This window comes from Dreissena polymorpha, chromosome 7 (genome assembly GCF_020536995.1).
Source record: "Dreissena polymorpha isolate Duluth1 chromosome 7, UMN_Dpol_1.0, whole genome shotgun sequence".
In the NCBI taxonomy this organism is placed as follows: Eukaryota; Metazoa; Mollusca; class Bivalvia; order Myida; family Dreissenidae; genus Dreissena; species Dreissena polymorpha.
The window spans coordinates 67,261,147-67,288,367 of record NC_068361.1 but is presented as its reverse complement, the minus strand read 5'-3'; the positions used below and the strand labels follow the sequence as shown (position 1 = coordinate 67,288,367).

General features: G+C 36.4%; 3 protein-coding genes across 12 annotated transcripts in view; 2 read left to right on the top strand and 1 right to left on the bottom strand.

The window, feature by feature from the left end:
* LOC127839089 (tRNA methyltransferase 10 homolog B-like) overlaps positions 1 to 13,328 on the bottom strand; it is a 90,401-nt gene extending 77,073 nt beyond the window's left edge. Inside the window, exons 1-7 of one of the 6 annotated variants that reach the window (XM_052367287.1) lie at positions 13,189 to 13,328; positions 10,501 to 10,669; positions 7,196 to 7,316; positions 6,596 to 6,717; positions 3,546 to 3,698; positions 2,532 to 2,678; positions 136 to 253 (exon numbers count right to left, since the gene is read on the bottom strand). In XM_052367287.1, coding sequence (XP_052223247.1) covers positions 136 to 253; positions 2,532 to 2,678; positions 3,546 to 3,698; positions 6,596 to 6,717; positions 7,196 to 7,316; positions 10,501 to 10,662 — 823 coding nt within the window. In that variant the 5' untranslated portion in view covers positions 10,663 to 10,669; positions 13,189 to 13,328. Of the gene's footprint in view, positions 1 to 135; positions 254 to 2,531; positions 2,679 to 3,545; positions 3,699 to 6,595; positions 6,718 to 7,195; positions 7,317 to 10,411; positions 10,670 to 12,090; positions 12,444 to 13,188 lie in introns of those variants that run through there. The other 5 variants (XM_052367288.1, XM_052367284.1, XM_052367289.1 and 2 more) reach the window with 5 other exon arrangements.
* LOC127839085 (fibroin heavy chain-like) overlaps positions 1 to 27,221 on the top strand; it is a 278,358-nt gene that overhangs the window by 244,249 nt on the left and 6,888 nt on the right. The window lies entirely within an intron of this gene.
* LOC127839093 (iron-sulfur protein NUBPL-like) lies at positions 13,271 to 25,999 on the top strand. Of its 5 annotated transcripts, none has more exons than XM_052367300.1 (10): positions 13,271 to 13,419; positions 15,000 to 15,141; positions 15,578 to 15,612; positions 16,333 to 16,423; positions 17,232 to 17,271; positions 19,317 to 19,407; positions 20,795 to 20,888; positions 22,437 to 22,510; positions 22,951 to 23,083; positions 25,659 to 25,999. In XM_052367300.1, exons 1-10 carry the CDS (start codon positions 13,339 to 13,341, stop codon positions 25,670 to 25,672), a joined length of 795 nt encoding a protein of 264 aa, XP_052223260.1. In that variant the 5' UTR covers positions 13,271 to 13,338; the 3' UTR covers positions 25,673 to 25,999. The 5 variants fall into 5 exon arrangements, with proteins under 5 accessions (XP_052223260.1, XP_052223262.1, XP_052223261.1 ...); XM_052367302.1 differs by lacking the exon at positions 25,659 to 25,999 and adding an exon at positions 23,692 to 23,720; XM_052367301.1 differs by lacking the exon at positions 25,659 to 25,999 and adding an exon at positions 23,656 to 23,685.

The following is a 27,221-nucleotide window of genomic DNA, read 5'->3' as shown; positions in this document are numbered from 1 at the left end:
AATAATCTATATTTATATAAAAGCAAAAGGACATCAAAAAATCGCTGATAAAAAGTTAAAAAGTGGTACATATCTGTCTGTCTATGGTGATTGATAAAAACAACTGAAATGTTCCTTTCCATTCAGAAGCGATACCTTGATTAACAGCGAGTACTAGTGAGGTAGGCATGCCATCTTGTCTGGTCATGTGCTCTTGGATGGGGAGTCGGGCTGTAGGGATGTGGGCCTCTAGGGCTCGATCTTGTGTGGCATTCTGCAATGTTAGTTTCCAACAGTCAGTCTTTAGAAACTCAGATCCATTACATGCTTGTTTCAACAGATTGTTTTCAATCAACACAGTTCAAATACTTGGTCAACAGACATAGTTTCAACTTACTCAGTTTCAAGTTTCAACCGACACAGTTTTTACAGAAACAGCTCTAAGTTTTAACAAACACAATTTTAAAACATTTAGTTTTAAATTCATACACTTTTGAAACAGATTCAGTTTGAAGTTTTAACAGACTCAGTTTCAAGATCCAACAGACTAAGTTTCAAGTTCCAACAGACTCAGTTTCAAGATTTAATAGCATTTGCCAAAAACTGCTGTGGGAATAACATTCACTTTTAAAAGTGATGTGGTTCTTTCATACCTGAAACCAGATCTGTCAGAAGACAGCGCACTCGAGTTTCCGAGTGCTTGACAGTATAACGTAAGGCATCATGGGGAAATTGTTCATATTCAATATGGTCAACGTAATGTAGTCATATTTTAACTTGAAGAGGACCATAATTGAAACATATTGATCGCTTATGTTTTAAAGAAGTGGTACAATATAGACAATTCTGAGTTCAGGTATATTTTCCACAATCTATTGAACATTTGTCAAGACATAAAACAAAGAAATAAGATTATATTTCAAGTTTGATAGCAATGGCTTGGGTGGGATGGCTGGACGGTCTTTCAAAAAAAAAAAAAAAAAAAAAAAATATTTTTTTTTTACCATGTTTCAAAAAAAAAAATTATGTGGGGGTGGAGAGGGGGAATAATGTGGGGTGTGGTCATTTATTAAATGATATTTAAAAAATAAGAAAAACAAGAAATGTGTTTGTTGGAAACACTTTGTCCCCTTCAGCGTTTTAAAAAAACAAACTTTGACCTTGAAGGATGACCTTGACCTTTCACCACTCAAAATGTGCAGCTCCATGAGATACACATGCATGCCAAATATGAAGTTGCTATCTTCAATATTGCAAAAGTTATAACAAAATGTTTAAGTTGGAGCAAAAAACAAACACACAAACAAACAAACCAACAGACAGGGCAAAAACAATATGTCCCCCACTATAGTGGGTGGGGGACATAAAAAGGATTTTTTTATTATTTTTTGGGGGGGGGGGGGATTCTGGGGTGGGGCGTGGGGGATGGTTTGGAAAGTGTCCATTGTAGTATGTCAGGTAAGTATTGTTTTGTCAAAGTATGAATAAAATCTGATCCTAAATAAAGAAGTTATGGCAATTTAAGCAAAATATATTTATTCAACCTTGAGATTCAAGGTCATTCAAAGGTCAAGGTAAAATTCAACTTGCAGGTACAGTACCCTCATGATAGTAAGAAAGTATTTAAAGTTTTAAAGCAATAGCCTTGATACTTTAGAAGTAAAGTGCATCTAAACACACAAATTAATTTTTTTTCCAAGTTACTAAGTCAAAAAAGGGCCATAATTCCGACAAAATGCCAACCAGTGTTATGCAACTTGTCCTGTACAGTCCCCTTATGATAGCGAGTGTTCCAAGTCTGAAAGCAATAGCTATGATACTTTAGGAGTAAAATGGACAAAAACACAAAACTTAACAAATTTTTCAATTGTCTAAGTATAAAAGGGGCCATAATTCTGTCAAAATGCCGGTCAGAGATACATAACTTTGCCTGCACAGTCCCCTTATGATTGTTAGTAAGTGTTGCAAGTATGAAAGCAAAAGCTTTGATACTTTAGGAATAAAGTGGAACTTAACACAAAACTTGTCCAAATTTTCAATTTTCTAAGTGTAAAAAGGGGCATAAATCTAAAAATAATGCTGACATGCATCTTAGCCTACACAATTGTCTTGTTGCCATAAAGAAGTATTCCAAGTTTGAGTTAATTTTCTCTGATGGTGTTAAAGTTATTTGACTTATAAAAAAAACTTTAACCGACGCCGGGGCGAGTAGTATAGCTCTCATTTTTCTTCGAAAAGTCGAGCTTATAAATAAACGTTTGTGCCAAGTTGTTTTTCGAAAATCCAAAATATAAATTTGACTTTTTAGAAATTGTTTCTTCAGTTTTATGTGCACTCGTTTTGTCATCCTTTCATGCATGGTAAAGTTAAAAAGGTAAAAAGTATTGGGACAAACCCACAGCTGAACAAAGTCACAATCATATTCCTCCACCAACCCCCCCCCCCCCCTTTATTACAACTTGTTGGCTTTGTTATACTAATTATACTACCATAACCGAACCACTTATTTTATCCTTCATTGTTTAAACTATATGCTCACTTGCTGTGTTTACCTTTTTGATCCCTTCGTCTACCAGCCCTCCTATGACATAGACTTTTTCCTGATCTATATCATCAAGAGGGATGCATGAGTCTGGACTAAGGTAGACAATTCTGTCCATGGGAAACAACTCAACATGTGTCTTCTCAGCTACATCAATCTACAGTAAAACACAACAACAAAAATTGTCAAACAAAATTTAAGTTTAAAGCCCAATGCACAGTAGTGCTAGTTAACAATATTGAAGGTCATTTGTTTCTATTCGAACAAAATAAAGGTAACTCAAACTATTTTGAATTGCTTTGATATTGTATCATATCATAGCATATTACATATTATGTTATATTCTGATATATATTCATATAATTTAATACCCCTATCACATAATGTCCTATCATGTCATGATATCTTATCATGCTCTGTGAAAAGGGTGTTAAATGCATGTGCGTGAAGTGTCGTCCCAGTTTAGCTTGTGAAGTCCGCACAGGCTAATCAAATCAAATCAACACTTTCCGCCTTAACTGGATGCTTTGATATGAAGAGACTTTCTGTAAACAAAAAATACCATGCAAGCGGAAAGCGTCGTCCCAGATTTGCCTGTGCAGACTGCACAGGCTACTCTGTGATGAAACTTTAGTCATATGCATTAAACCCCCTTTTCACAGAGCATGGCCCAAATGTAGCTTATCTGAGACCCGAAAGAACTGACCTGTTCTGGGCAGCTCTTGTCATGTTTGTGTTCTGCAACCTGACGGCAATGTTTTTCAGCAGACACGAACCATTGTCAAACTTGTCAGAAACATGACCTAGTTTGTTACCCCACATGACTTGGTTGCAAAATCCACAAAAATATCATATGGATAAATGTTCTGACCAAGTTTCATGGCAATAGATATGGCCTCTACAGTGTTCACAAGGTCAATGTTGACAATGGACAGCAAACAACAGACAAAAGGTGATCCCAAAAGCTCATAAGGAGCATATTTTGCTTTAATGACCTCAACACAAGAGCGTACAATGTGCATACCAGATAGTTTTCAAATCCTGAATTCTTGTTCACCATTTCCTGATAGAGTTGTCCCCCTTTCTTCAAGCCAGTCAGGTAGATATGGGCAGGTTTATCTGCCCTTCTGTTGGACCCGTACAGGCGACCCACTTGCATGGCCAGCTTGCCTTTCTCCTGGAACAAACATCATGTGAGCCACACTCTGGGATAACAGGGTTTAATGGAGTCGCGTTTTTAGAAAACTGGGCATAATGCTTGTGCCTAAAGTGTCATCCCAGATTAGCCTGTGCAGTTCGCACTAATCAGGGACGACACTTTCCGCTTTTATGACATTTTTCATTTAAATGAAGTCTCTTCTTAGCAAAAATCCAATTTAGGCGGAAAGTGTCGTCCCAGATAAGCCTGTGCGGACTGCACAGGCTAATCTGGGATGACACTTAATGCACATGCATTATGCCCAGTTTTCTAAGAACACGACTCAATGAATGATTGTAAAAAGTCGTTCCAGATTAGCCTGCGCAGTCCGCACATGAAAAGGGTTTCAACCTGAGCTGAGAATGAGCTACCACACAAAAGAATTATCTTCAATGCATAATTTATATTGCTTGTGTTTTTTGTGTGTGTCTTTTTTGTTGTCTCACACAAGCGAAACAGTGTGAAAAATTCAGTAAAAAAAATAATTGCAATTAAAATCACAGCATTTTATATCCATAAACTAGCCTTCCATGTGAAATTTTAGCGTTGATAAACAAGCTACTGGTACTAGTAAACAATATAGTTGCTATTGGGATTGTAATTAAGAACGGAATACTAGTAGTACCTTTTCTGCATTTTATCTGTGTATGAACTGCCCAGTAAATTACATTTATTTTCATAAATTAGGCATAATTTTCTACACAGTTCAAACACTGATGAATTAAAAACAGAGCAAGGGATCGGGTGCAAACGCTCGGCTGCGGATGCAGTTTTGAATACATGAAGACTTGTCAGAATATTATTTTTTTTAGAGGTCACAGTGACCTTGACCTTTGACCTAGTGACCCAAAAATGGTTGTGGCTTGTAGAACTCATCAAGGTGCAGCTACATATGAAGTTTCAAAGTTGTAGGTGGAAGCACTTTGATTTTAGAGCCAATGTTCAAAAGGTAAACAAAATGTTATGGTTCTAGCACGACGCAGACGACGCGACACGACGAGCTGGCTATAACGATACCTCAGGTTTTCTCCGAAAACACCCGAGCTAAAATTGTAAAAAGTTTTTTGATTATATCTTGTAAGCTGGAATTTCAACGCTCTGACTTTGATGTGCTGAAGTTTAAATCTTCTTTCGTATTGTCTTCAATTTGAACTGCATAGCCTTACAATGATGTGATTTTGTCATTTGAAGAGATCTAAAGAAATGTTATTTTGCTATAATATTGGTCACTAAACTTGTCAGACAATCTTAGACTTTGTAAGAGTTCTTGCATCACAAACTTGGTCATTAACCAATGTCATGGCCTTCTGTCATGGCCTTCTGTACTCAATTATAACCACCTGACCAAGGTCTATTGTCCTGATATCAGTTGCTGAGGCCCAACATACCATGGCAGAATATTTTTACATTGGCTTATAGCCGGCAAATTCTGGTAAACTATATTCTGGGTGTTCAGATTTTAAATTATATATATATATATATATGGGCCGTGCTCTGTGAAAAAGGGGGTTTAATGCATGTGCATAAAGTGTCATTCCAGATTAGCCTGTGTAGTCCACACAGGCTTATCAGGGATGACACTTTCCGCCTACACTGGATTTTTGCTAAGAAGAGACTTTCTGTAAACCAAAAATACCATAAAAGTGGAAAGTGTCCTCCCTGATTAGCCTGAGCAGACTGCACAGGCTAATCTGGGCCGACACTTTACACACATGCATTAAACCCCTTTTTCACAGAGCAAGGTCCATCTATATACATACAGTGATGTGTTTATCTATCCATACCTTGCTACTCATCAGGTGTTCTAGACTACAGTCAATACAGATGACCTGGCCAGTCTTCATTTACCTTGCTACTCATCAGGTGTTCTAGACTATAGTCAATACAGATAATCTGGCCAGTCTTCATTTACCTTGCTACTCATCAGGTGTTCTAGACTACAGTCAATACAGATGACCTGGCCAGTGTTTATTTACCTTGTTACTCATCAGGTGTTATAGACTTCAGTCAATACAGATAACCTGGCCAGTCTTCATTTACCTCGCTACTCATCAGGTGTTCTAGACTACAGTCAATACAGATGACCTGGCCAGTCTTCATTTACCTTGCTACTCATCAGGTGTTCTAGACTACAGTCGAGACAGATGACCTGGCCAGTCTTCATTTCCCTTGCTACTCATCAGGTGTTCTAGACTACAGTCAATACAGATGACCTGGCCAGTGTTCATTTACCTTGCTACTCATCAGGTGTTCTAGACTACAGTCAATACAGATGATCTGGCCTGTCTTGATTTACCTTGCTACTCATCAGGTGTTCTAGACTACAGTCAATACAGATGACTTGGCCAGTCTTCATTTACCTTGCTACTCATCAGGTGTTCTAGACTACAGTCAATACAGATGATCTGGCCAGTCTTCATTTACCTTGCTACTCATCAGGTGTTCTAGACTACAGTCAATACAGATGACCTGGCCAGTCTTCATTTACATTGCTACTCATCAGGTGTTCTAGACTAGAGTCAATACAGATGACCTGGCCAGTCTTCATTTACCTTGCTACTTACTCATCAGGTGTTCTAGACTACAGTCAATTCAGATGATCTGGCCTGCCTTCATTTACCTTGCTACTCATCAGGTGGTCTAGACTACAGTCAATACAGATGACCTGGCCAGTCTTCATTTACCTTGCCACTCATCAGGTGGTCTAGACTACAGTCAATACAGATGATCTGGCCTGTCTTCATTTACCTTGCTACTCATCAGGTGTTCTAGACTACAGTCAATACAGATGATCTCGCCAGTCTTCATTTACCTTGCTACTCATCAGGTGTTCAAGACTTCAGTCAATACAGATGATCTGGCCTGCCTTCACTTACCTTGCTACTCATCAGGTGTTCTAGACTACAGTCAATACAGATGATCTGGCCGGTCTTCATGCCTTCTTCACAGCGCTGTCGAACTTCTTCCCGAGATCTCATTCCAGCCTTTGAATTTGCATCTGACATATAAAAAGGTAGATTTGTTTTCAGTGTATAATAAATATGATATACTGGTATTTATGAAAAATCCCTTTGAGCAGCAAACTGCTTTTTTAAGAAACTACTTTTACCATTTGAATTAATATATTGCAAACATGATATCGTTGAGTTCAAACAGTCTGGATCTTTCATTTCACTGAAAGCAATATCATATTGATACTACCATGATAAATTGGACAAATCCTTGGGAAAACAGTTATTAAAGTGAAACCGTCTACTGGTAAATAATTTATTTATTTTTTGTCATGTGGTTTTTCAAAACATGACTTTTTGTGGTCATGTCAATTTGAGGATTTCTAATTTTTTTTAAAGAGAGAAATTCTTGTCTGTCATTTTCCCATGTGTTTTTGTTTAATTTGTGGATCAGTCAACCCACAAAATGAATGAAAATTAATGTCCCTACAAATAGTTATTATTTTACAGTATGCAGAAACTTACCATCAGATTGTGTTTCTGCATGTTCTCTTTTTCTTTCCTTCATTTCCATTTTCTTTTTCTTCCTGTTTTCACGCTTTCTAAGCAAAAGTTCTTCATGACGTCGTCTCTTCCTTTCTGATCTCTAAAACATTTTGTGAATATGAGCCACTTCCTGAGAAAAGGGGCTTTATGCACGTGCATAAGGTGTTGTCTCAGATTGCAGTTCGCACAGACTAATCAGAGAAAACACTTTCTGGTTTTATGGCATTGTTTGTTTTGAAGCAGGTTGCTTGGAAACAAAAATCCAGTTTAGGCAGAAAAACTTGTCCCTGATTTGCCTGTGAGGACCACACAGGCTAATATGGGATAACACTGTGCGCAGATGCATAAGCCCAGATTTCACAGAGCACAGCTCATATGTGAAAGCACAAGAAATACAGTAGTATGAATTTGACAAATTTAGTTTAATGAAGAAGTTCAATGAAAAGATAATAAATGAAAAATGATTCAGAGGCAGAGTGTATACAATTGTGCTCATATTAAACTATAATAGGGAAAGATCTATAGCTAGAAAGATACAAGGTGCTTCAAACCAAACTTTTTTTTATACAGTCCAACCAGGCATAGTTTATAACAACGATTCCGCTATTTGTACATGACCTAATGACACAAATAATTTGTTATAAGAAATGTTATCTACAATGAGCCTTTGTTTACATAAAACTGTATGCAAACGACTGGATTGGGTAACGACTCATCCAACTAATACTGTCAACTGACCAACTGATAGCATTGGTCATCTTCTTCACTTTGGCCATTTTATCTTGACTGAAAGCTGTTCTCAGGTTGGATTGTATAGAAATTGAATTTAACACATATTCATTGTCTTTTTTAACACTAAACATTGTCCGACTGGATTATGAGAGAACATGAAAGAATTCTTCACCATTAATCCTCACCAACATCTTCAAACAAACAAGAGGGCCATGAGTTCACATGAGTCACAGACACCAATTATTGAAGATTTGACGGTGATCTAGCTTTTTGACCCCACTTGACCCAAATACAAACATGGCCTTCATATTGTCAAGATAAACATTCTGACCAAGTTTTATCAAAACTGAGTCATTAATAGGGGCCTAAAATGGGCACAATTATTTGTTAAGATTTGACCTGGAAAAGTACATTTAAGACGCATCTGACCCATATTCAAACTTGACCTACATGTAGATATTGTCAGTATAAACAATCAAGTTTCATGAAGCTTGAGTAATAAATGTGTACCTCTATTAGCAGGGATCATATTTTCCCGCAACATCAATCGGTCTGGATTTAAATGGGGGAAAAGTGTCCGAAAATTTATATCCGAAATCATGACAAATTACGTTAACATATATACCATTGATTTTGCCATTCATGAAGGTGGTATAATAAATGTACAAGTTAAATTGCCTTTGGCATCTTTTTTAAACGGAACATACGAGTTTTCTCAATTGGTTTTATGATATTTTTTCTCTTTTATTGTTGTTTCGTGTGCTGATGTATCTGACTTTTTTTCATCGTTGTCAAAATCTATAATTTATCTGTGTAAGTCTATACCGATGTTTTAAATCGTTGTCGACTCGATAATAGCTTACATACATGCACTGAACCTCATAAATGTCTGTGCGTAGGTTGGATACTGGCAACAACAAAACCAAATAGTTGCGAAATAATTCGTGTACGTTATAGTTTATTGTCAAAAAAACCACGGCCGATAGTTAAGATGCGTAAGGATAAATCACGAGTGCGAAGCACGAGTGATTTGAAACCACGCATCTAAACTTCCGGTGGTGAGTTATACAACAAACGATTAAGTACACGAATTATTTTGATTCTAACACGATTTTTACTAAAGATTTATACAATGTATATTATTTTTCTTGTGTACTATTTTATGTGAAGTTCCGCCCATAAACATAACTTTCGGCTGTACTTTCATTTATTTATTGCCGGATTATTACGCTGGTGGAAAATGTATCGGCATGTTTTGTTTAGTTACAGCGCGTGTTTTCAGTGTATACGGTCCGCCCACAATAATTATGAATTATTGAAGAATATCCGATTTTCTTCTTTGTTTATATGAAAGTTAACTGTATCATGCATGAAATGCACACTTTCCACGAGGATTATGAACATTGAAGTTTTCATCTCCGAAGTAACTGACAACGACTTGACACATAATGGACCGATTAGTGTGCTAGGTATAAGCCAGTGAAATTATCGATGGTTATTGACACGGGGTTATTCACGCATGACTAATACACAACCGCGCGAATTTTCGCTGCTTGGGGTCATACTATGATACTAGTCGGCTGACACGCAATAAACTGGTCCTGACCGGTTTAGAGACTGCAGTGAATGGTTTTCACACCTACTCGAGATAAGAATGTAATTAGGGTAGATCTATGTTAGCATGTGCACTGTGTAATCGATTTCATGACATGGTAATTTTAGCACACAGAATCGGACCGACTGTTTGGGATTTTCAATCGGTCTTTCACGACCCCAATCGGTCTAGGACCGACAAAACCGAAAAAAATATGATCCCTGTCTATTAGTGGTCACAAGTTTTTTTTAGACTTGACCTATGACCTAGTTTCTAAATTCATGTGACCCACATTCAAACTTGGCCTTTATATTGTCAAGATAAACATTCTGAACGAGTTTCATAAAGATTTAATTATAAATGTGACCTCTAGAGTGGTAAATAAGTTTTTCTAAGATTTTACCTTGTGACCTAGTTTGTGGACACACATGACCCAGATTAAAACTTGACATAGACATGGTGAAGATAAACATTCTAACCATGTTTCATCAAGACGAGTCATAAATATAGCCTCTTATTTGGTAAGACGTTTTTGAAAGATTAAACCTTGTTTTTTTTAAGCACGTCCCATATTTGAGCCATTCTTGATATTGTCAAGATAAACATTCTGACTATTTTTTGGCAAATTTGAGTAATAAATTTGGCCTCTAAAGTGGTTACAAAGAGTTTCGAAGATTTGACCTGGTCATCTAGTTTTTGAACACACATAACCAAGAATCAAACTAGGCCTAGATATTGTCTAAATAAACATTCTGACTGAGTGTAATTAAGCTTGGATGAAACATGTGGCCTCTAGAGTCGTAAGAAGCTAAAAGTTGACTACGCACATCACAAAACCCACACCGAAAATGGCATGGCGCCAAACATACATGTACAGGTAGGGTGATCACAATAGCTCATCATGACAACTTTGTGATCAGATATTAAGCTAAATATCTAGAATAACAATAATTCTCACTGGCGGCCGTTTTTCCTTCTGTGTTGTAGCCATATATATTGTTTCCTTTTCAGAGTTTCCCATTTCACTGTGCTGATTGTTGCTGGAATCGTAGATTTGTATTGCAAGCTCAGAGGTCTTCTCACATCCACTCTCATCTCTTTCTGTTACAGCTGATTCCATTATGGGGCTATAGTGAGACATTTAAATGTGTGTTAAATGTCATATGTGGTTATACCTATTGTAATAATATTTATTGTTGCAAGACATTATTATCTATATAAAATATAGCTCAATATTGTCAACCAGTGCCAACTCCCTGCCACTAGTAATTTAATGCCACTAGTACATGGAAGTAGTGTTATTCCCCATTAATGTACACGTTTTTGTGACCCTTAACCATATTTGCAAATAATATTGAAAATGGGCCATTATTTTATTTGCACATTTATTTCTTCAAACTGATTATTGTTCTTATTGAAAATTTCATAGTTTTCTCATTACAATGTGTCTATATTACTAAACAGTGACCTTGACCTTCATCAGATCCCAGCATGAGCAAGCAAGAGACATAAAGAATTTATGTATCAAGTTTCATTAAAATCGCTTAATTTGTTTTCATGTCATTGAGAACAAACAATTCTTCAATTTTTACTCAAATTGACTTGGATTTTCAACCAGCACAATATGCAATCACATGTTAGATCTGGATATAAGGCACTTATGTATGTATTTTCAATACAAAAGCTCAATTTGGTCATAGAGTTTTTGAGCCAAAACCATTTATCTTCACTTTGTAACAGTGACATTGACCCCGTCGGCAAGCTCAACTTAAGTTTTGATGTAACACATCTATGTATGTAGTTGCACGAGAATATCTCAATTTGTTTTTGAGTTACTAAGCAGAAAACATTTTTTTAATTTTTACCAACAGAAAAAATGACCTCATGCAATGGTCTGAATAAAAGTTATTTACATGTTGAATTTCATTACAAGAAGTAATTTGTAATCAAGAAATTCAGTTCAATACATTTGGAAATTTTTAGTAACAGTGACCTGATGTAATCCCAAGGGGCTGGAGTGTCTTGGTACAAGGTATTTACAACAAATGAAGTTTTATGACAATATCAAACTTACCAGTAGTTTGATTAAATTGTATACATGCCTTATATGTAAAATTTTGAAGTGTCAAAGGCCCTTAAAAATTAAAACAATTTTGAAGTGTCAAAGGCCCTTAAACATTAAAACAATTTAAGTTCAAACCAGAGTTACCAAAATTAGTCTTAGAGGTCCTTTAAATATAGAGAATAAATGTTTTAATTTTGAATGAAAGCTATCTTAAAATAGATTGATGTGCCGACGGCAGAAATATCGAACTGGCACTAAGTTTTATCTGCATTTGAGTTCCAATGCAGTGGTAAACGGAACATGCACTTGAACAGTTATACTCCTAGTATAGGTCCAAAGGCTGTGCTATAAGTATATATGAGGGATTTTCTTTCCTTTCAAATGTGCTTCTTTGTGGGCTATACATTCATTAGATGGGGCTTAGTAGTTTTGGCTGATAGGGAAAATTATAACTTTTAAAGGCGCACACAGAACGATACTTACCTTAAAATACACAGTTCTCCTTTTGACCCTGGGGGCTATGCTAGGAGTATTAAGATAGCCAAAATATTTTTTCTTGGAGTCTTTATGGCGTTCCAGATAGTTTAGTTTAAACCTATTTATTTTAGCTCCATTGCATCGAAAGGTTCAGGCTTATTTGAAATGCTATTGGGTCTGTTTCCTGGGCCTATAACCAGTACTTAGTGTCTTGGGGGAGATATAAAGAACGCTCCCACAGTAGAGATCCAACCTGTAACCTCCCGGTCGCTAAGCAGACACCATATCCATTATGCCACATCAGTAAGCGCAGTGGTTGGTACACACGCTTTTCGCCTAAGCGACCCAACTTAGATCTCTGTTCCCGAAATAATGTGAGTTTTGTTAGGTCACCATACTGGACTGGTGGGGTTTCCGCCAGGTACTCTGGCTTCTCGCCAAAACACAAGACCTCATCAAAACTTAAAAAAATTCAGTTAAACTAAGAAGCTTGAAATTGCAGCTTAAATTCACAATTATTCACAACTTTCGTGAGTCTAGTAAGTTATTTAGGTAGGTATGCTGGGCCACACACCGAGGCCACACATTATACAGCCTCAGGCACGGAAGGACCTCATAAACTTTGAAATGCACACACACACACACTCAAAGTGTCATGATGATTATCAAGAAACCCAAAAATGATAAATAATAAATTTGAGGAAGTGATTAAACCAAAAGTGATTTTTTTTAAAAGAGACAATGCTCCTGAGCCAGTTTATAATAGACTGATGGCAGTCTGCATAAGGTTTGTGTTCAATGAGTGCACAAACATAAAACCTTTGAATATTATTGGCAAAAAGGCCATACCCCCTGGGGACGGTTTTTGTTGTTCTTGTGTTTAAACAAAAATTATCGAATAGTAACATATTCAGTCTGTACACAACATATATAAGAAATAGCCTTACAAATTAAGACAATAGTATTGTGTAACCTTTTTTGATGACACGCCGATATTTCGGTTTTGATCATACATTGTATATTAGTGCAAAAACTTATTTATTATAAGAGAATAACATACATTAGAGAACCAATTTTGGAAACAATTGCAAAAGGTCAATGTACCTGCAAACTTCCTTTAATTAACAGATTTTCTTGAATATGAACTCTCCTTCTAAGAGGTAACCGGTGATTACACGGGAACATACTCAATAAGTAAATCTCAATAACATTGAAAATATACCGTCCAACATTTTATAAATTAGAACATAAATTATGAATGCAACTAAGCGGGTCATATGTCAGCAACGGCTCTTCTTTCAAACACATCGGATGTCTAGTCATGACAATCCTTTGGTACGCGGAACTGTATTGTTTACTTATAATGTTTATATTTCGGATTTAGATTTGTTTCGGATGTTGTATTTGTTATGTTGGTGTTGTGGACTTCCACACTCCGTTAACCGGTAAAACAAATCTGAAAAAAATGCAGACACATGTTGACACAATGTTTTACAAGAAATTGAAAAAAATCATTTGTAACAAACATGTGGCCAACATTATGACCAAATGTCGTAGGTAGTTGCAATAATCCAACTCCCAGCTATATTGACCCTCCGGGTTGCTGTACGTATGTACTCATAAAAGCTCAGAGCATTCAAGAAGAATTAATGCCATAGGGTGACTTATTATCGGTGAAGACCTATTGCCTGTGATTTTGTTCACATTAAGAAAGAGACTATAGTGATGACTTCACATGCATGCACTCCAAGTATTTTTTTTTTACTAACATTACTACGATTGAAAATAAATTCAAATACGGCAAAAAGAGGGAAAACATGTTTTACTTACTTCAACTAAAATAATCCAGATTTATCCACATTCCATACATTTTAACATTCTATTGGTCCCCTTTAAGAAATTTCCTCATACATGGCAAAATGAAGCAGACTTCCCCCACTGGTTTTAACACAGGGTTTTTTTTCCACTTTTTGGGAAGATAGCCCATGGCTTTGGAATTGGGAATTTTATTGGCATTTTCATGAAATTGGGAAAATAAATTAATTAGCATTTTTTTTCCACACGAAAAGTCCACTGATTAGGGAAATACTAAATTTGATATAACCCTTTATAATCATTCAAATTAAAAGAACAAAATCATATAATACTTTGTTAGATGTAATTGAATTAAAAACGAGATAAAATATACATTAGACATCTTTCTAAAAACAAAAAAAAAACAAACAAAAAAATTATTTTTTTTTGTTTTTTTTTGGAAATTGGAAAATTTTTGCCACATTTTGGGAAAAAAGTATACTTTTTGGGATTGGGAACATAGCCGAATTTCGGCTATAAAATCGGGCCAAAAAAAACCCTGTAACACAACACGTTTACTGCCAATTGCAATGGACTACTCTCCCTTTTGTCACCAGAAATAGGTCAATCATGCAAGAAGTGAATGCTATTAAAGTGTTTATGGAATTATTAGCTTTGCCTGGATCAACATGCTATAAAAAAAATTGACATGGATGTAATGGTAAATAATAATAAATACGTAATTCTTTGAAGGTTAATCCTTGGTTGTTGCATTGTTTGCATTAGTTAAGAAGTTCTGTTACTTGTTTTTTGGTATTTGGTCACTGGAGGATATTCCAAACGTAACAAAACAACCTGGTGACAGGGCTTTTGTAGTTGTACAGAGTCAGTTTTACTCTGCTTTAGGTGATTCTGTTAGATCTTGAAATACATTCTGAAGAAAATCTAAGAATACTGGTAGGTAAATATGTTAAATAAACACAGTAATGACTTTGATACTTTAATGACTCAATACTCCCGCTTATAGTGTATAGAAGGTCATGGCAGTAATAATTTAGATAATACCATTAGGCCAGTAATGAGTTAATGATGTGATGAGACATTGTACTCACATAATACAGGGAATAAAAGGCGGAGACCTAACAGAACACCAGAGAAAGGTGATGGCTAGGGGCCTGCCTCGCAAGCAGCCCATAGATGGTGTTAAAACTGTGATAGTTGTGGCATCAGGAAAGGGAGGTGTCGGAAAATCAACCACTGCTGGTAACATGTTATGGTTGCTATTCCTGTTATACTGTGATGACTGGCCTTATCTATCAGCCTTGCTGTGGGCTAACATAATTGTTAACCCTTGCTTTTTTTTACCTTAGTGGCTGTTTAAAATTCTACTTGCCTACTTGGCTAGTGAGCAATGCCATCAGCCAAGTTAGATTCATTTTATGCTAGTCAGACAGTGCTAGTTCATTTTCCATGTCTAAAAGCGTAAAATGGGATTAAAAAGACAATAAACTTGACAGCCCCTTTGTAATGTTCTAAAAGCACTTTGAATTATATTTTTTAACCAACATTGTTATATTTAATTTAATCTGAATAATTATCTGTTGCATTGTAAATGATTTTATTGGTTCATTCCAATTTCCCTCAAATTGTAAAGTGTGAGATCCTGCAAACACTAATTTCAATAGCTTTTATTTTACAGTGAACTTGGCTCTTGCAATGGCAGCAAATGAACCAGTGAGTATTACCATCGAACACTTGCAAGTTGTGGACAGGCTTGCTGATGGCATATCAAATAAATATTATTTTAAGACTTTGAATCTAAAACTGATTGCATTGTTGCCACAACACGAAATAATTATATAAGTACACATATAAAGAGATAATAAGATTAATATAGGTTGAAAGCAGAACACACATTTCTCACACACAAGTCCAGAAACTATGTGGCAATTAACATTTAAAAGAATCTTCCACAATTTACTGGTGGAAGAATAGTCCAGCGAGCTCCCTTCGGACAGTTCTTGTTTAATGAGGATATGTATTGCCATTCATCCAAAATCACAAATATAAAGCACTACTCATTCTAATAGCACATACAAAAAACATGCTGTTTTGTAAAATGCTTTGACTGATTAGCAAAAATTTGATAACATTTCAAATTACTACTAGTTTAAACTTATTAATTTAAGCTTGATTGCATCGAAAGCCTGAGGCTTATTGAAATGATTTGTGTCTTTTTCCTGGGAGAATCAGTACATGATGTCTTAAGGAGAGATCTGAAGAATGCGATTTGCGTCTATTTCCTGGGAGAATCAGTTTGTGATGTCTAAGGGAAAGATCTAAATAATGCTCCCACAGTGGGAATTGCCATTTGTGGAAGATTGTGTTTATTTCATAATACAGTCCAAGCAAGAAGATCTTCTAGGTGCAGATGCTTTCTTTTTTATGTTACAGTCCAAGCAGGTAGGTCTACTAGATGCAGACGTGTTTGACCCATCAATACCAATGATGATGAATCTGAAGGGTGAACCTCTACTGAATGACAGTGAGTACTTGTAGGTGCCCATAGTTCCTGCTCTTTAATGAGAGTTCAAGGTTATTCTGAAAAACAGGGTTTTCAGTCTTTTCACAAGATAATTAGACACTTCTGACAAATTCAGCAATATTTTATTATATTTGATTTGTTCTATAATTATTAAGATTTAATTTTCAGACCACTTATTTGTGTTTTACATTTTACACTACATAAAGTGTAAATTTGATAACATTCACTATGTGTATTTAAAAGTTTATGAGATCCCTCCACGCCTTAGGCTGCATCATGAGTGGACTCGGAGTGTGTCCAAGCACTCCACCTAATGAACTTACTAGACTCACAAAAGTTAGGAAGAATTTCGAATTATGGCTGCAATTTTTAGCTATTTAGTTGTTACTGAAAGATTTTTGAATTTTGGTGTTGTCTTGTGTTGTGGAGGGAAGCCGAAGTACCCAGAGGAAACGCCACCTATTTGGCATATTGACCAACTAACAAACCAGATAGGTGACGTTTCTTCAATTTTGCCTCACAGCATAAGACCACACCAAAACTGAACATCTTGAAATCCCATCTGTTGGTCCCAACTTGTGTATGCTTCGTATGCTAGAAGAAGTGCTGGAACACTCTACAAGTCCTCATATACCGGTAATGCAATCTCTGACTCCCAATGTCCTCATAAACTTTGAAAAATACACTTAGGTAGTTTTTCAGCTTTGGAGCTTGGCAGTATAATTTTGAAAATGAGAAAATGCTTGTAGATGCTCTGTTAACATTTCTTCCATCACAAAAAATTGAAAATGTCATTAAATCTTTGCAGGGAATGAGATGGTGCCATTGACAAACTATGGAATAAAATGGTAATGTGATGTAACTGTTTATAGTGAATTATAAGATTAAATCAGTATGCCACCTGATTTATAATATCAAGCTTTAACCCTTTACCACTTATAGTGAATAATAAGATTTAATCAGTAAGCCACCTGATTCATAATATCAAGCTTTAACCCTTTACCACTTATAGTGAATAACAAGATTTAATCAGTAAGCCACCTGATTCATAATATCAAGCTTTAACCCTTTACCACTTATAGTGAATAATAAGATTTAATCAGTATGCCACCTGATTCATAATATCAAGCTTTAACCCTTACCCCTTATAGTGAATAATAAGATTTAATCAGTAAGCCACCTGATTCATAATATCAAGCTTTAACCCTTTACCACTTATAGTGAATAATAAGATTTAATCAGTATGCCACCTGATTCATAATATCAAGCTTTAACCCTTTACCACTTATAGTGAATAATAAGATTTAATCAGTAAGCCACCTGATTCATCATATCAAGCTTTTACCCTTTACCACTGATAGTGAATAATAAGATTTAATCAGTATGCCACCTGATTCATAATATCAAGCTTTAACCCTTTACCACTTATAGTGAATAATAAGATGTAATCAGTATGCCACCTGATTCATAATATCAAGCTTTAACCCTTTACCACTTATAGTGAATAATAAGATTTAATCAGTAAGCCACCTGATTCATAATATCAAGCTTTAACCCTTTACCACTTATAGTGAATAATAAGATTTAATCAGTATGCCGCCTGATTCATAATGTCAAGCTTTAACCCTTTACCACTTATAGTGAATAATAAGATTTAATCAGTAAGCCACCTGATTCATAATATCAAGCTTTAACCCTTTACCACTTATAGTGAATAATAAGATTTAATCATTAAGCCACCTGAATCATAATATCAAGCTTTAACCCTTTACCACTTATAGTGAATAATAAGATTTAATCAGTAAGCCACCTGATTCATAATATCAAGCTTTAACCCTTTACCACTTATAGTGAATAATAAGATTTAATCAGTATGCCACCTGATTCATAATATCAAGCTTTAACCCTTTACCACTTATAGTGAATAATAAGATTTAATCAGTAAGCCACCTGATTCATAATATCAAGCTTTAACCCTTTACCACTTATAGTGAATAATAAGATTTAATCAGTAAGCCACCTGATTCATAATATCAAGCTTTAACCCTTTACCACTTATAGTGAATAATAAGATTTAATCAGTAAGCCACCTGATTCATAATATCAAGCTTTAACCCTTTACCACTTATAGTGAATAATAAGATTTAATCAGTATGCCACCTGATTCATAATATCAAGCTTTAACCCTTTACCACTTATAGTGAATAATAAGATTTAATCAGTAAGCCACCTGATTTATAATATCAAGCTTTAACCCTTTACCACTTATAGGGAATAATAAGATTTAATCAGTAAGCCACCTGATTTACAATATCAAGCTTTAACTAAAACTCTCATAAGTATTTCTTCAGCTATTCCCTAATTGGTATACCATACATGCAAACTTTTCACCATTTCAGCATGTTGCTGGCTTAAAGAGACTTTCAAAAACTGTCATATTTCAAAAAATGAATGTATGCATTATATTCAAACAAGCACTCCTGACTATGAGCAAAATGTCAAAATCATATGCTCATTTATTCATAATCATGAATGGAAACCGTAAAAATTATAGAGCGTTTGTTTTATAATTAAGCTTTAACATCTAATAGAGACATAGGGTTTTAATTAACCTAACAATTTTTGTAAGCATGCGTGGTGAAGCGAGTTTGCTTTAACTTCTGGAGGTCCTGGGTTTGCACAGGCTTAACAGGGACAACACTTTTCCCTTTTATGGTATCTTTTGTAATAAGGACGTCTCTTCTTAGTGAAAATCCAGTTTAGGTGTAAAGTGTCCTCCCATATAAGTCTGTGTGGATAGCACAGGCTAAAGTGGGACAACACTTTATGCACATGCATTAAGCCCAGTTTTCTCAGAACAATATATCCACAAATATATTCTCAAATATTTCAGCATGTCCATGGGTTTCCTGGTGGATGAGAAGTCCCCCATCGTGTGGCGTGGTCCCATGGTGATGTCAGCCGTACAGAGGCTTATCAGGCAGGTCAGTGGATGTTCCTTTTAACAAACAAAACTGGGCTTAATGCATGTGTGTAAAGTGTAATCCCAGATTAGCATGTGTTGTTTGCACAGGCTTATTAGGGACGACACTTTCCGCTTTTGCGGTATTTTCCATTTAAAGAATGTCTCTTCCTCACAGAAATCCATTCTTAACACTTTACAGCTCAAATAAGCATTTTGACGCGCTTGAAGCCCTTTAGCAAATCAAATTTAATTTAAGACCTTTCTTAGGAGATTCAAGTTTTAATTGCTTCATTTTCAACCCTAAGATGCTTATGAGAAGCAAATACCATAAAACCTGAACAGACTGCGAGTTACTCGCAGGCTGTTCTGGTTTTATGCTGTTTGAATGTAGCTATTTTCACTTTGCTGGAAATGGTTAACTGTTTTGTTTTAGCTTGATTGCATAAGACATTGTAGGCTTATATGTGAGATTTATGTAGTCCATGCCCTGGGTAGAACTAGTTCAGAAAGATCTCCAGGAAGGGTGCCTGGAATGACTTGTTACTGAGGGGTAATGGCCTTGGAACAGTCAGTGCAAACCATTGCATGATTTTGGAGTTTGAACTGTCTTATGGGCGCCTAACCTCATTCTTAGACCAGAGATATTCACTTATATTGCACATGAGCAAACTTTACAATGCAAAAACATGAAATAGACTAACAATTGACAATGACTGATTTCTAAATCTAAGGTCACCACTTTGGAACGGTCATTGCAAAAACACATCGGGGGCCTTAAACCAGTTTGAGGCACTAAAACCTCACATGTTATTTATCCAGAAAACAAGTAAAACAGACTTATTTTTAATGGGCAGCGCTTGTCCAAGACGTGATTTTTTTGACACATGTTTTTGTTTAATTTCATCGTGTCTCAAAAAGTTACAGTTCTGGTGCTCCGGTTAATCTCCAGTAACTAAGTTTTAATTTGGTTGAAATGCTTTCTCTTTTAAAGCAATTTTATTTTAAGTGTGATGTTATCAGGTTAATTAATTTTTTTAATGTATTGTGATAAATTCTGGGCCAAGTATGAGGTTTTGAGAGCCTTTAAACACAATGGTTAGTTCCAAGGCCGTGACCTCAGCTTTATTCATAATAGTGTGTTTATAATGTGTACTTGTGTGTCTTGTTAAGTACATTCTTTATAGTTCTCACTGTTTGGCTATTGGCCCCTTGCCATAAATATAGGACCACATATTATAACAAGGTTTCTCTCCTGTTGGTACAGCTGAAGTTTCACTTTGTGTATTTTTACAGTCTTAATGAATACCATAGGCTCACTTGATTCTGTGCGTACAAACACTCAATCTGGACTGATACATTGAGTTTGATGTATGTTCAAGTTGTTTTGCCTCCATCTTTTATTGCAGATTGCCTGGCGACCGCTGGACTTCCTGTTCATAGACATGCCCCCCGGTACTGGAGATACCCAGCTGTCTCTATCACAGAACATACCCATCAATGGTAATGGATGACATACAAATGGAAAATCTGGGTTTTATAAATGTGTGTAAAGTGTCGTCACACATTAGTCTGTGCAGTCTGCAAAGGCAAATCTGGAGTGACACTTTCCGCCTTAACAGGATTTTTGCTAAAAAGAGAGGTATTTTTATGCCCCCCTTCGAAGAAGAGGGGGTATATTGCTTTGCTCATGTCGGTCGGTCGGTCCGGCCACCAGGTGGTTGTCAGACGATAACTCAAGAACGCTTGGGCCTAGGATCATGAAACTTCATAGGTACATTGATCATGACTCGCAGATGACCCCTATTGATTTTGAGGTCACTAGGTCAAAGGTCAAGGTGACCCGAAATAGTTAAATGGTTTTTGAATGATAACTCAAGAACGCATACGCCTAGGATCATGAAACTTCATGGGTAGATTGATCATGACTCGCAGATGACCCCTATTGATTTTGAGGTCACTAGGTCAAAGGTCAAGGTCGCGGTGACCCGAAATAGTAAAATGGTTTCCGGATGATAACTCAAGAATGCATACGCCTAGGATCATGAAACTTCATGGGTAGATTGATCATGACTCGCAGATGACCCCTATTGATTTTGAGGTCACTAGGTCAAAGGTCAAGGTCACAGTGACCCGAAATAGTAAAATGGTTTTCGGATGATAACTCAAGAACGCATATGACTAGGATCATGAAACTTCACAGGTAGATTGATTATGACTCGCAGAATACCCCTATTGATTTTGAGGTCACAAGGTCAAAGGTCAAGGTCACAGTGACCCGAAATAGTAAAATAATTTTCGGATGATAACTCAAGAACGCTTTTGCCTAGAATCATGACACTTCATAGGTACATTGATCGTGACTCACAGATGACCCCTATTGATTTTCAGGTCACTAGGTCAAAGGTCAAGGTCACAGTGACAAAAAACGTATCACACAATGGCTGCCACTACAACGGACAGCCCATATGGGGGGCATGCATGTTTTACAAACAGCCCTTGTTTAAAATAAAAATGCCATAAAAACGGACAGTGTTGTCCCTGATTAGCCTGTGCAGATTGCTCAATCAAATCTGGTTGACACTTTATGCACATCCATTAAGCCCTTGTTTCCCAGAGCGTGGCTCAAATTGAATGCTGTAATTGACTCATGTGGGCAATAGCTCAAATATTACTTTAAAAAGAAAGAATATAATTAGAAAGTGAAGTGTATCCAAAAGCCTGTGTCATCCAATATCTAGTCTTGCTAATGTTAGTTACCCACGGAAGTCTGACTTTAAATATAATTTTATATTTGGTACCTGGTAATTTACAAGTAAACACTAAAAACAAATGTGAGTACATGAAATGTACCGGTAACTGTTATATGTTATCATCCATATTTGAACTGATTAGTACAAAATACTGGTATAATAAACAAACCTTTTTTAACATAAAGTTTTTTGATGGTGTATGAGCTACCTATTTATGTGTCTCAGCTCTCAATGGCATGGTATGGAAAGCATGACCTATGGCTATACTTGATCTACAAATTAACAGCCATTTTTGCAGGAGCTGTTATTGTATCCACGCCTCAAGACATAGCCCTCATTGACGCCAGGAGAGGGGCGGAAATGTTTAGAAAGGTTACAGCTTAGCCTCTTAATGAAACATTCACATTTGAGACAGTGCAAACAAAACATGTCATGTGGCTAAAAATATGAGTTTCTGAAATGCAGTGTCTTTCCTATCCTATAATTTTAATAATTGTTTCAGACCTTCAACAGTAGTAAATACATGTACTTCAATACATCTTTGTACATATTTTTTTTTAAACTTTAACAGCATAATGGATGGTCATTTTATCAAATTTTGATTATGGGGGTTACCGATTATATATATTATGCTGTCAGACAGGCAGACAGCCGATCAGGCTGACAGATAGACAGACAGACATATTATTACTTACATGAACTCATTCTTACTAACTTTAAACATACTTGGTATCTTTATGCACTATTTGAGGTGTGGTAGAAGTATTATTGTCCAGTTATTCTCAGTACTCCACCTGTTTACCTGATGACAGGTAGATGTGCCTGTGCTGGGTACTGTACAAAACATGAGTGTGTATATCTGCCCCAAGTGTGGCCACACTGACCACGTGTTTGGAGACAACGGGGCCCAGGCAGTCGCTGATGAGATGGGCGTACCCATTCTAGGTAGGAAAAAACGCTTGTTATTGGAATCACATGGAGAATAATGTCTAAGTATTTAATGTAGAGAATAATTAGGTAACGCTCTCGGAAAACTAGGCTTGATGCAAGTGCCAGATAAGCGTGTGCAGTCTGATTAGGCTGATCAGGGCTGACACTTTGCGCCTAAACTGGATTTTTTGCTTAGAAGAGATATCCTGTAAAGAAAAATACCATAAAAGCTTAAAGGATTGCCCCTGATTATTCTGACTGTGCAGATGGCAAAGACTAATCTGGGACGACACTTTACGCAGATGGCAAAGACTAATCTTGTACGACACTTTACGCAGATGGCAAAGACTAATCTGGGATGACCCTTTACACAGATGGCAAAGACTAATTTGAGATGACCCTTTACACAGATGGCAAAGACTAATCTGGGATGACCCTTTACGCAGATGGCAAAGGCTTATCTGGGAGGACACTTTACGCAGATGGCACAGACTAATCTGGGAGGACACTACGCAGATGGCAAAGACTAATCTGGGACGACACTTTACGCAGATGGCACAGACTAATCTGGACGACACTTTACGCAGATGGCAAAGACTAATCTGGGACGACACTTTACGCAGATGGCAAAGACTAATCTGGGACGACACTTTACGCAGATGGCAAAGACTAATCTGGGACGACACTTTACGCAGATGGCAAAGGCTTATCTGGGAGGACACTACGCAGATGGCAAAGACTAATCTGGGATGACACTTTACGCAGATGGCAAAGGCTAATCTGGGATGACCCTTTACGCAGATGGCAAAGACTAATCTGGGATGACCCTTTACGCAGATGGCAAAGGCTAATCTGGGACGACACTTTACGCAGATGGCAAAGACTAATCTAGGATGACACTTTACGCAGATGGCAAAGGCTAATCTGGGACGACACTTTATGCAGATGGCAAAGACTAATCTGGGATGACACTTCACGCAGATGGCAAAGGCTAATCTGGGACGACACTTTACGCACATGCATTAGACGGTTTTCCCAGAGTGAGGCTAAATTTTATATTGGGACAATTCTTATGTCCATTCTGAGTATGATAATCTGCTCCATTGTCAACACTTAACGTAGTATTTTATGTATCCAAATCATTTCCATCCTTTTCTACCTTTCTAAAACACACTAAAGCACATGAGAAAAATCCGTCTGCGTTAAAATGTTTGCTCAGTCGGAAGCAGGGAGATTATATAAGGTCCTGATTCCCAAACCACGGTGTATTTGTTATCCTTCCTCAAGCAAGGTTAGTTGAACATTTCAATTGATAGGGTTTTTAAAACGTACAGCGAAATACAGAATATACTATCAACGCGGCAACGGAGTAAAATGAAGACTAAACCTTCAATGATATAAACGTTTATTTTTTTTAACTTTACAACAATTACAAATATACAAGTATTACGATATTTTCTGTTGTATACTGCTGAACTTTTAGCAATTAAGAAACAGTCGCTAGCTTGAAAGGAGATTATTTATGTTTTAGCAAATGCATAACCTCAACTAAATACAATAAACTGAATAACGTTTTTTAAACACTATTTTTTCACAACTGTATCTGTGAAACATAAACCAATATTTTGCTATAACATTAAGAGATCGTTTCATTTAAATATCTTAAGGGCGTTGTTCATAGTATGAGAAAATGACAATTATAAACGTGTAATAATTTCAGAAAAGATTGTATGCATTATATTCAAACAAGAGAAGTAAGATTCCTGACATAAACAACATTACATATATATGTTACTTTGTAATTATAATCAATGGAAATCGGACCAAAAAGATCATCGTTTTAACCTTTTTAATCGATAATTTAACAAAAACGTGTATTACGGCCCAAGCATTTAAATAACCATGCACAGACAAAGGCTTGTAGATGAAGAAGTGCTTCTAGAGATTTCGGGTCGGAATTCACCAACGAATTCATAGATTTAAGAATCAAGAATAGTCTTAGACTCAATGAGCCGCGTTCTGAGAAAACTGGGCTTAATCCATTTTCGTAAAAGTGTCGTCCCGGATTAGCCTGAGCAGTCCGCACAGTCTCATCAGGGCCGACACTTTCCGCTTTTATGTTTTTTTCAGTTTCAAGGAACTCCCTCCCTACCGAAAATCAAATTTAGGCAAAAAGTGTCGGCGGACTGCCACACTTGACTTTACTTGAAGTGTTTAATACATTAAAGTTTTAAGAATATTCTTTAATTGAGACGGAAGTCTAAGAATCAGTTTGTAAATGCGGCCCCGGGCTCCAAACTCAGTAACTGTTTTTTTATTTTTAGATTTAATAATGGTTTAAAATATAGCAGTTTGTCACTAAACTCATTAAATGTCACTTTCGAACACTACGACAATATTTGAACAAGTCTCCCTGAAGCAAGAATAAATCCAATCACATGTGTTTTGATAATAACTGCTTAAAATGTGATTTTCTCTTTAACGAAATAGTCCGATAAAGTTTATCTTGAAATAAATAACTGTCAAAACATGTATACACATTTCTGATAATGAATAAAACTCCATTTATCATGTTTTTTTTTATATGCAGACAATCCAAGATGAACGTTTTCTTGTTGACGACACTTTTTGTCGGCACCGTCGCTGCCGTTGGTAAAGGTAGGCAAATAGTTTTTAAATTCAATATGTTGCCATCTTATTTCAGCCTAAAACAGAATATATTAAATGTTTCCTTTTTCGCTTTAACCAGTATTATTGTAATAGTATTCTCAATAATCGTTTATGTTACAGTAATCCATAAACATGTAAGAACTGAATAGTTTGAGATTGTTAAAACTGCAAAGATATTATTCATGCATAAAACAATTAAAACATATAAGCAAAGTAAAACTGTTTTGGCAAGTACTGCGCACAGTTTCAATTCGATATATATATTTAGAGAGAAAACTGACTTGGAGAGCACTGCACACAGTTTCAATTCGATATTTAGAGACACTTGGAGAGCACTGCGCACAGTTTCAATTCGATATTTAGAGACACTTGGAGAGCACTGCACACAGTTTCAATTCGATATTTAGAGAGAAAGATAGCTGAAGGAGAAGTATGCTGTCTTACTCTTCTTAACCCAATTTATGCCGAGTGGACGCTCCCATCCTTCTAAATTGGATCAATTTATTTCCAAAATTAGGGATGTCTAGTATATTTATTTCTATATTTAGAATATTTCTTACAGAAATTTCTTTAAGCAAACAGCACAGACCCAGATGAGACGCCGCATCATGACACTTTGCGCTTATGCATTAAGTCCAGTTTTCCCAAAACAAGGCTAAATTTATGTGTCCTTTGCGAAGAAAAATCAAGCAGTTCTGTATAAGCATGCCAGATGAGACCGTATCGTCTTTCATGTTTTTTCAGTATTCCGACCGAGGCGTCATTCTAATCGTTTAATTATTACAATTCTTGGACTTTAAATAATAAAGTTCTGCCGGTGGATCCGCTGGTTTTGGAGGAGCGTTTGGCGGCGTCTTCAGCATTTCAGGCGGCGGTTCTGGCGGAGCTGGAAACGGAGGAGTCGGTTAAAGTAACAGTAAGCGTCAAATAACACGTTGTTTACAAAATGTAATTATCAGTGTTTGAATAAGTGTCCAATAACACATCACTTTATGAACCGTGCTCTTGGGAAACTCTGCTTAATGTGCGTAAAGCTTCATCCCAGATTAGCCTGCGCAGACATAGACCACACAGGCTAATCAGGAAGAACACTTTCCGCCTCCCTTTGATTTCAGTTTGAAAAATACTTCATGTAAACGTAAAAACGTTATACAAGCGAGAAGTATCGTTACAGATTAGCCAGTGTGGACTGCATGGGCTAATCTGGAATGACACTTTGCGCCTATGCATTAAGTCCAGTTTTACCAAAACAAGGCTAAATGATGTGTCCTTTGCGAAGAAAATCAGGCAGTTCTGTATAAGCATGCCAGATGAGACCGTATTGTCTTTCGTGCCTTTCCCGTATTCACACCGACGCGTCATTCTAATCGTATAATTTTTACAATTCTTGGACTTTAAATAATGAGAAAGAAAAACAATTTTTTCCTCCTGCTGACATTTCCGATTACTGCGATACAAACCAGACATTTCTGCAAGACATTAA